Genomic DNA, 10,629 nt, shown 5'->3' with positions numbered 1-10,629 from the left:
TTAAGAACAATAAGGCAATTCCTATATCTAAACATTGGTTCACCCAAAATTCATGCTTTCAATCCCAACACCAAGTACAAAATCACGTACTGGAATACACATTTAACAAACAAGGGGAACAATCATGAAATTTTGGGGGAAATTCGAAAGAAATGAAGAATAAAGAAAAAAAACGAGGACTAGGTTGAGAATTTACCTTTTCTTGAAGATTCACCCACAAATTCTTGAAGTAAATAAGCAAATCGTGATTTGTAATGATCAAATGTGTGATTAATGTGCGTTTTATGAGAGAAGGGGTTTGCCTTTTTGAATTAAGTATTTCGATCCCAGATCGCGATCCACAATAATCGGATCGCGATCTGGAAAAACGCCCCAGATCGCGATCCAACTTACTAGATCGCGATCCGGGCTCAAAAATCGCTTCTTCTGGAAAAATGCCCCAGATCGGGATCCGACTTACTGGATCGCGATCCAGGCCCAAAAATTGTTTTTTTTCTGGAAAAACGCCCCAGATCGCGATCCGACTTACTAGATCGCGATCCGGGCCCAAAAATCGCAGCTTCTGGAAAAACGCCCCAAATCGCGATCCGACCTTCCTGGATCGCGATCTGGTCCATCTAAAACCTGCCAAAAAGGAAATTTAAATGGGGGCGAATGAGAGATTGAACCTAAAAATAAAAAAATGCAAACGAGGCATGAAAACAAAGGCGAAAGCATGAAAAATAAAAGAAAATGACAGAAACTATGAGAAACAATGGGGTGCCTCCCATTAAGCGCCTGTTTTACAGTCAACGGCTCGACTTCGTTTAGATTTACTGGGAGAAAATTAGGGCGACACGCTCCACTTCCTCGGGAGCACCATTCGGGTAGTAATGCTTGACTCGTTGCCCATTTACTTTGAACGATGGACCGTCTCGTCCTCGGATTTCGATAACTCCTTGTGGGGTTGCGCTCAGGACTACGAATGGTCTTGACTAACGTGACTTGAGCTTTCACGGAAACAGTCGTAGCCGAGAATTGAATAGCAGGACTTGGTCACCTGCCCGTAACTCTCGCTTTGTAATTCTTTTGTCATGCCACTTTTTCGTCTTTTCTTTGTAAATCTTGGCATTCTCGTAAGCATCGTTTCTGAACTCCTCCATTTCGTTGAGTTGAAGCAATCGACGAGTGCCGGTAGCTGTTTGATCGAAATTGAGCTTTTTGATGGCCCAATAAGCTCGGAGCTCCAATTCCACTGGCAGGTGGCACACTTTCCCAAACACGAGTTTGTACGGAGACATCCCAATCGGTGTCTTGAATGCGGTTCGATAGGCCCAAAGTGCATCATCGAGCTTTAATGCCCAATCTTTTCGGTTCGTGCTCACGGTCTTCTCTAGAATCTGTTAGATTTCTCGGTTCGACAACTCAGTGTTAAGTGTATATTTTTACACTTTATCGTAACTTTTTATTTGAGCTTTTGGTGTGTTTTAACGATAATTGGTGCTTAAAAAGTTGATTTATTGTATTTTAGGTACAAATTGAAGAATTGGAAAAGTATGGGGTCAAAACTGCAATTTTGGCGAAAATATGGGTCAAAAGTGAAAATATCAAAATTCTGAAGAAACAAGGCTCGGACCCCCGTCCCAGTTTTAGGGCAAATTATGGGACCCCCGTCCCATACCCCGAAGTTGCGCAGTAAAGGGATTTTAATTGCACAAGGAAACTGCCTTCTTCCCCAAGTTCTTCACCCTATATAAGACCAAGCCAAGCACACAATTGGGGATCAACCTTTTTTACGCAATTTGGAGAGCAACAAAGAAATAACAAAGAAGAAGAATTCGAAGAATTCAAGCATAGATTTATCGTCTATGATTTATTTTATTTGTGTTTTTCCTTTAATCATGAGTAGCTAATTTTCTTATTTCTAGGATTTTATTTGGAACCCTATGTGGGGTTTATGAACCCAATTCTATGATTTTATGCAAGTTTTAATTCCGGATTATTTCTTCTTCTTGTTTTATTAAGTTCATGAAACTGGCCACTTTATGCGCTTTTATGTTATTGTTAATCGCATGAATCGGAAGATCGGGTTAATAATTAGAACTGTGGTAGAAGAGTCTTTGTGGTATTAACATAGGAATATAGTTAATCTCTTAGGTAGCCATTATTGAGATTTGTGCTTAATGCTGTGTTCTAGAATTAATTGCATAGGAATATAGTAATTGAATCTAGAGTATTAGAATCGTAATACACGCGGAAGCGGGTTATGATTATTTTAGCATCTCAGGTTAATAATCCGGGTTAATTGCTTGCATAATTGAAGGAATTGGGGGAGTAATAATCACATAGGGGGAAGAATAAAATCCTAGGCTCGTTTACTCTGATAAATCTTCGTGTTTAATTTGCTTTCTTGCTTTGTTGTTTTAATTTGCTTTTTAGTTTAATTTAGTTATTCTCTCTAAATTCGACTGTGTAGGGTGGGCTTGATAATAATTGGTAGAATTTAGCGTCTAGGATTAGATAATTAAATATTCCCTGTGGGTTCGATATCCGGACTTTTAGTCCACTATATTACTTGTACGATACGTGCACTTGCGTGTAGGTTTTCGACCAACACTCAGCAAGGCCATTTGTTTGTGGATGATAACCTAGCGAAATTTTGTGTCGGATCCCCAACTTGTTTGTGAGATTAGTGAGCAGTTTGTTGCAGAAGTGGGATCCTTCATCGCTAATGATCGCCCTAGGTGTCCCGAACCTTGAGAATATGTTCTTGTGGAAGAATTTTAGGACCGTACGAGCATCGTTGGCAGTGGTGGCAATTGCTTCGACCCATTTGGACACGTAGTCCACGGCAAGCAGAATGTACAACTTTCCATTTGAATGAGGGAATGGTCCCATGAAGTCTATGCCCCAAACATCGAAAAGCTCCACCTCTTGCATATTGTTCAGTGGCATTTGGCTTTTGTTGGATAGATTCCCGGTCCGTTGGCATCGATCACACCATTTCATGAACTCGTAACTATCTCGGAATAGAGTTGGCCAAAAGAAGCCTGACTGCAGAACTTTGGCGGCTGTGCGAGATTCCCCGTGATGCCTGCCACAAGGTGAAGAGTGGCAATGTGTGAGTATATCGCGTATTTCGGTTTCCAGAACACATCTTCGGATAACTAGGTTAGGGCCGGTTCTGAAAAGCAATGGCTCGTCCCATAGAAAGAAACGACTGTCGTGAAGGAATTTTTTCTTTTGGTGATAAGATAGACCATCAGGAATGATTCCACTGGCCAAGAAGTTGGCCACATCAGCATACCATGGAGTGTGAGTGCTAATGGCGAGCAGTTGCTCGTCTGGGAATGATTCCTAAATATTTCCTTCGGCTGGAACTTCGTCAAATATGAGTGTGGAAAGATGATTTTCTACCACATTCTTGCTTCTTTTTTTGTCTCTGATCTCCAAGTCGAACTCCTGGAGTAGTAGTACTCATCTAATGAGTCGGGGCTTGGCGTCCTTCTTGGCGAACAAATATCGAATAGCTGTGTGGTCGGTGTAAATGATCACCTGAGAGCCCAAAATATACGGTCTAAACTTGTCAACGGCATAAAAAAAATGCAAGCATTTTTTTTTCGGTCGTTGAATAGTTCTTCTGTGCCTGATCAAGTGTACAACTAGAATAGTAGATGGCTTTGAAGATTTTGTCCCTCATTTGTCCCAATACTGCACCTACAACAAAGTCGATCACATCGCACATGATCTCGAATGGTTCTTCCCAATTGGGAGTAATCATAATCGGTCACTCGGTTCTTCTCCTTGAGAAACGTGAAAGCTTGCAAACAAGCAGAATTGAAATCAAAGACGGCTTCCTTCTCAAGCAAAAGACATAATGGTTTCACTATTTTCGAAAAATCATTAATGAATCTACGGTAAAACCCAGCATGCCCTAAAAAACTTCTAACCCCCTTGACATCTTTCGGTGGATGAAATTTTTCAATGTTTCGATTTTTGCCCTATCCACCTCAAGACCCTTTTTCGAGATCTTGTGACCTAGAACAATACCTTCACGAACCATAAAATGATATTTTTCCCAATTTAAAACAAGGTTTGTTTCTGTACATCTTTTCAAAACAAGTTCTAGATTGTGCACACAATGATCGAAAGACGATCCAAACACAGAAAAATCATCTATAAACACCTCAAGAAATTCTTCTACCATATCATGAAAAATAGACATCATACATCATTGAAAGGTAGCAGGTGCATTACACAAACCGAAAGGCATCCTACGAAATGCAAAAGTGTCGTAGAGGCAAGTAAAAATAGTTTTTTCTTGGTCTTCCGGGGCGATTGAGATATGATTGTACCCCGAATAACCATATACTCGAAACCTCCTAGCCTGTCTAGCATTTTATCAATAAAGGGAATGGGGAAATGGTCTTTTTTAGTGACTACATTCAATAATCGGTAATCAAAGCATACACGCCACCCAGTGTATGTCCTAGACGGAATAAGTTCATTTTTATCATTCACAATAACCGTCATCCCACCCATCTTTGGCACAACCTGCACCGGACTGACCCACGAACTGTCAGAAATTGCATAAATCATACCAGCGCCTAACAGTTTTAAGACTTCTTTTTTGACTACCTCTTTCATTGACAGATTTAACCGCCTCTGAGGTTAGACTCTCGGTTTATAGACGTCTTCCATTAGAATTTTGTGTTGGAAAATAGACGGGCTAATTCCCTTAATATCCTCAATAGACCAACCTATAGCCGACCTATATTCTCTAAGGATCTCCAACAGTGCGTTTGTTTCGGCCTCGCTCAAACTAGAAGAAATGATCACCGGATAAGTCTTGTCTGCTCCAAGAAAAGCATAACAAAGATAATCCGATAATTGTTTCAATTCCAGTACGGGGGCCGTTTTCACACTAACTGGTATCTCATGGATGATTCCTACCTCGTCTATGCCCAAAATCTCGGCACATTCAAGAAACAACACACAATCAAGCACGTCATTTTCAATTGGAGTTTCAGGGGAAGCAGAATGCAAATCAATAGAGTTTACAATGCAGTGCTCAACAGAATCACATAATTCATACAAATCAAAGAAGGAGGAAACACAGTCCTCGATCACGCCTATTCTACTGCAATGCTCAACATGTTCAGAGTGTTTAAATGCATTCATCAAATTAAAAACAACCTCTTCCCCATTCACCCTAAGTTTCAAAGGTCATAATTCCATATCAATCATCATCTTACCAGTGGCTAAGAATGGACGACCTAGAATGATTGGTGCTTCATCATCTTCAGGGATTTCAAGTACCACAAAATCAACAGGCAAAATGAATTTGTCTACTTTAACTAGCACATCTTCTACAATCCCATCAGGGTATTTCAATGAACGATCAACTAATTGTAAAGTCACGCGAGTGCGGTTTAAATTTCCTAAACCTAGTTTTAGAAACAGAGACATAGGCATCAAATTAATACTTGCCCCCAAATCACATAAAGTTTTATCGAAAGTAGAATTTCCAATAATACAATGAATAATGTAACTCCCTGGATCTTTCATTTTCTGTGGTATATTCGACTGAAGGATGGCACTGCAAGTTGCCGTGAGTGTCAATGGTGTGCCTTCTTCGATTCGTATTTTTTTGGATAATACTTCCTTCATGAACTTGGTGGAGTTTGGCATTATCTACAAGGCTTATGCAAAAGGGATGTTGATTCAAATTTGTTTGATCCTTTCGATGAAATTCTTAATTTGATTGTTGAGCTTCTTCTTTTTCAGTCTCTCTGGAAAAGGAATAGGAGTTATCAGAAGAGGAGGATTATCAGGGAAAGAAATGTTATTAGGCTTACGAGCCTCTTTTGTACTACTCCCTGAAATGGTGATTTCCGGTTCAACCAGGATCGGTTGTACGGCTGGCTTTGGTGACTCGTCTGTTGGATAAGGAGGATCTGTCATTTGCAAACCACTTCGGGTGGTTATGGCTTGACAGCTTTCTTTTGGATTGACTTCGGTATTGCTCGAAAATCCACCCTTTGCGATCGTGGACATGGATTGGGCGATTTGCCCTATTTGCTTTTCCATGTTCTTCATTGTTGACTTTAGGCCCTCCATCTCTTGTTCTTGTCGGTGAAGACGATCGTCATAAAACAGCCCTCTTTGCTCTCTTTGATGGTTGAAATCAGAAGGCGGTTGGAGAGCATTCTTTGGATTGGCGTAGGAGAAGTTCTCATGATTTCGAATTCCCGGGTAGTAGTGAGTAGGGTTTTGGTTCAGATTGTTGTTTCCCCGAAAATTGTTGAATCGGTTGTTTATGTAGTGGGCCTGCTCCCAATCGTTATTTGTGGCTTGTGAAGTACTCGTTGCTGCTACTTGTTCAGTTTGTGGTCCTCGAACCGACCATTGGGTGACCTGGTTTGATAGGGTCGATAACTGTGCTGATACCGAGGCTAAAGGATTGAGTTGGTGGACTCCGGCCACCTTTTGTGTACCACTTCGTTCGGACGGCCAATGGTAAGCATTATCACACATTCGCTCGACAATGTCTCGAGCGTCTGTGGGAGTCTTGTTTTGCAATGATCCATCTGAGGCAGCATCAACTAGAGATCGGGCAGGTTGATAGAGCCCATTGTAGAACAACTCCATTTGATCCCACGGGTTGAATCCGTGTTGAGGGCATTGTCGTAATAAGTCCTTGAACGTCTCCCATGACTCGTGCATCGACTCTTGACTCATTTGTCTGAAGTTGCCTACATCTCTTCGTAGTTGTGCAGTCTTCGAGGGTGGAAAGAATCGTGCCAGAAAGGCTTGTGATAATTCTTCCCAACAGGTAAGTGATCCGGGATTAAGACTCAGAAGCCAACTCTTCACTTTGTCTCTGACAGAAAATGAAAATAGCTTCAACCGAATGGCATCATCAGAAATACCGTTAACTTTGATTATGTCACAAATCTCCAAGAAATTGGCAAGATGGAGATTCGGATCTACAGTGGCTGCTCTAGAGAATTGGTTCGCCATGACCATGTTGATGAGCCCCGTCTTTAGCTCAAAGTTGTTTACGGCTATCGTTGGTTTCCTGATTCACGAATAGTTCTCATTCACAGATGGAGTTCGGTATTCTCGCATTGTTCGCTCGGGTGGTAGGTTCGGTCTTGGCTGCTCGTGATCTCGTCCTGGCTCTCGATCGTACTCAAAGGCCAGGTGCTCTGGATTTCCTTGATCGTCGGCCATAGGTTCACTTCATTGGTTGCGCGTGGCCCTTCGCCTTCGAAATATCCTTTCAATCTCGGGATCGTAAGGTATGCTTTCCAAATTTCGACGCCTGGGCATAAACAAAGTGATCGGTTAAAATCAAGGTAAAAATTGAAAATAAAGTAAGTAAATGGCTAAAGTAATAGTTAGATAAATGGTAACAATATCAACAACGATAGAATCAAATTAGTCCCCGGCAACGGCGCCAAAAACTTGATACGCGTTTTCCTCGCGTATAAATTACCGCAAGTATACAGTGTCGCATTTTGCAGAAAAGTGGCTCCGGATATCGATCCACAGGGACCTGTAGACTCACATGATGAGTAATGTAATTATATTATCGTTATATTATCTAGCCGATCAGAAATAATTGGAATGGTGATAAACCCTAGTTTAATAACAGACAAGATCGTAAACATGCAAATATAGAATGTACGTAAATAGAATAGCGACAACTCAACACGAGAGAGTTTCGTTTTTAAAAGGGACTTCTAGGGCAAAATCCACCAACGTATAATCAACAGCGATCTACAAAACCGTTATCTAAAGTCAAATTCATATTCGTTAATCCATACGCTAAAGTATTCTAACCCCCGTCTCCAGTGTAGTTAGAGTCTACCCACAGGTCCGACGTCTCCGTTCAGAACCTGCTATTAAGAGAGCATTTAGGTCAAGTCCTTAAAGGCTAACCGAGGTGCATCACGTCTCCGTTTCCACACCCCGAGCTATGTTTTCCTAATTTAAAACAAGAAATCCTCTCTCGAGTTCATTCCTATTTAATATCAATCCAAGAGATGATCAAACACCCTGAAGAATTTAATACAGGAAAACATAAACGAAATCAAAACACGACAAATAGATAACATAAATGAAGATCGAAATCAATATATACAAGGTTTCATTACCCTAGAAGAAAATGTTCTTAGTTCATAAAAAATAAAGAGTCAAAAGAATGTACACAAGAAATGAAGAACAAAACGTAAAGAAATTGCATAAGAAAAACCCAAGTCGAAACTCTCGTTGACGATTCCCGCGAAGAACTGTCGAAAACTGTAAAAAGTCGAAGAAGGCTTGAGGGCTTGCTTCTATTTATAGTAAAATGCAAAGCTTCCTCAAGAAGCTTTGCTTTTAAAATATCTACCCTCGAAAATCGTGTCCACATTGCGATCCAATAAAGTCAGAAATCGCGATCTGGCTTCTCATGAAAAAGGTGAACCGCCTTCCCAGATCGCGATCCAGAAGAGTCGGATCGTGATCTGGCCAGCTTTCTCGCTGCTACTGGAATTTGCCGCCAGATCGCGATCCGACTTTCTGGATCGCAATCTGGGTCTTAATTTGCTGTTCACTGGAATTTGCATCCAGATCGCAATCCGACGTTCCTGGATCGCCATTTGGGTCTTAATGGCCACTTTCTTGGCTTGAAAAATCGGTTTCGCTTTCAAATGTTTCGACTTGGCAAAAAACCTAACAAAAACTAAAAAAAAAAAGAAATAAAACAAGAAACGTAATAATATATACAAATAAAGCCGAAACTCGGACGAACGAAGACCAAAATTCGAAGAATTGATAAGTGAAAATAATGCAAAATGAACACTTATCATATATTGACTGCGGTATCCCACTTAATTTTGCTTGGTATTGTGAGGATTCGAGCTATTACCAGGTTAGCCACCGCCATGTTGTCGGATTCTAACATCCAAATGATAAGCACTACGAACTGAGAAAAGTGCATTTCGGTTATAATGCCAATTATAGCGGTCTGAGTGCACTAGCCTACCCGGAGGGATAGCAAGAATTGCTTTGCAATCGTCTTAAAAAAAGATCTCTTGGATTAAATCAGACTTCCACAGCCTTGTATCTTCGTCAATCAGTTCGCTCACTTTCATTTCCGGCTCCCTATCACCAATGGGTGTGAAAATCTGAAATGTATTTTCTCTCGGCAACCATTTATCTTTCCAAATATTAACCGAACGCCCGTTGTCGATTCTCCAACGAAGGCCAGCTTTGACTAGGTAAATAGAACCGTATAAGCTTCTTCATGTATAAGAAGGATTCGAACCCAAAGAGGCCTCTAGTACACTTGTATTCGGGTAATACCTTGCCTTTAGGAGTTTGCCTAACAAGCTTTCGGGATTCTCTAATAATCGCTATATTTGTTTGGCAAGGAGAGCTGTATAAATTCGTCGAGCACCCTAAAACCAATCTCACATAATTGTTTGCTATGCACCTTCAGATAGATCTTTCAAAGGGAGACGGCTCTTTGCAACTGATCTGGCCCTACATTTACGACATTACACGATTACTGATGACAGCACGGAGCAGCGTGTTCAGCAGCATACCAGGTGTTTACTGTTATTGCTACTTGGGGGGGTTATGTGTCCTGACACATCTTCAAATGCAATCTCGTTGTTGCATCTTCGTCATTTCGAAGATCTTGAGGCAGTGCGTACTTTCAGTTGGGGTAGTGCAGTTCTTGGATATTTGTATCGTGAGCTATGCACTGGGGCTTTACTTAGGAAATTTGTGGAACAAGGCGGCACTGTTGAGTTGGATAAGAGGAAAACTAATCTAGGTGGTGCGCTTACTCTGTTACAGGTAATATGATTTTTAATACTTTTAAAATTTAAATTAATAGTTTGTTATACTTGCGGTTTTTTATATTTTTTATGTTTAATAATTAGTGTTGGGCATGGTCGAGGACTATCCATTATTGAGTTTAGTGGGCCTTAGACAGATCCAGGATACTACGAGTGCTATGAGAGGCACACACGTCGTTTGATATCACCGATTGAAAATCTTGATGATATCAGTTTTCAGGTCGGATACCTAATTTTACTAGATCTTGTGGTTAGTATTTTTCTCAAAACAACCATTACTTTCGATGTTTTTCAATTTGTTTTTTCAGTTTTTTTAATTCTTAAACTTGTAATACCTTTTATTTCAGGGTAATCAGCTTACATCCATGAGTCTTGCTGCTAGGGAAGTGTCTCGAGATGACGATCGGATATATGATATGTATCAGGACATCGCTACACGGATGTATGCAGCTGGGACTCAACTTCTACGTAGAGATGGTGCTTCGTCCAGCTTACCTCCGATACCTGCCATACCTCATATACCTTCTCCGCATCGAGATAGACATACCAGAAGAAAGTCCAGCGCTGCCGAAAGAGCTACTGAATTGGAGCATGACGTGAGACAGACGAGAGAGGGGAACTATTATGCATCTACATCTCGGGTACCTCCATCTGGAGATGTTGCCGGTCCATTTGCTTCTCATACTCCCTTTTATGCAGATGTTTCTGTGCATGGAGGTATGGACGATTTATCTACTACACAGGGATTTATGGATATGTTCGATCCGTCTACATCTCAGGTACCCACATTTACAGA

The 10,629-nt window shown here is 40.9% G+C and overlaps 1 protein-coding gene across 1 annotated transcript; it reads right to left on the bottom strand.

Moving 5' to 3' along the window:
• Positions 1 to 992: 992 nt before the first annotated feature.
• LOC148767915 (uncharacterized) lies at positions 993 to 5,670 on the bottom strand. The gene is made up of 7 exons (XM_088822687.1): positions 5,517 to 5,670; positions 5,235 to 5,426; positions 4,706 to 5,111; positions 4,450 to 4,555; positions 3,723 to 3,836; positions 2,770 to 3,336; positions 993 to 1,379 (listed from the first exon to the last, which is right to left on the bottom strand). Exons 1-7 carry the CDS (start codon positions 5,668 to 5,670, stop codon positions 993 to 995), a joined length of 1,926 nt encoding a protein of 641 aa, XP_088678813.1.
• Between the last annotated feature and the right edge of the window lie 4,959 nt (positions 5,671 to 10,629).

Source organism: Erythranthe guttata, chromosome 9 (genome assembly GCF_056151865.1).
Source record: "Erythranthe guttata isolate IM_541 chromosome 9, IM_541, whole genome shotgun sequence".
In the NCBI taxonomy this organism is placed as follows: domain Eukaryota; kingdom Viridiplantae; phylum Streptophyta; class Magnoliopsida; order Lamiales; family Phrymaceae; genus Erythranthe; species Erythranthe guttata.
The sequence above is the reverse complement of the archived record's forward strand: the minus strand, read 5'-3'. Positions and strand labels throughout refer to the sequence as shown.

Bases quoted from the DNA above. Each gene is read 5' to 3' on its own strand.
- LOC148767915 (XM_088822687.1), bottom strand. From the start codon at position 5,670: ATGCCAAACTCCACCAAGTTCATGAAGGAAGTATTATCCAAAAAAATA. The intron at 5,112-5,234 runs GTAAGATGATGA...GCAGTAGAATAG, and splicing joins TCGTCCATTCTTAGCCACTG to GCGTGATCGAGGACTGTGTT. The intron at 1,380-2,769 runs GTCCTAAAATTC...GAAATCTAACAG, and splicing joins CTGCCAACGATGCTCGTACG to ATTCTAGAGAAGACCGTGAG.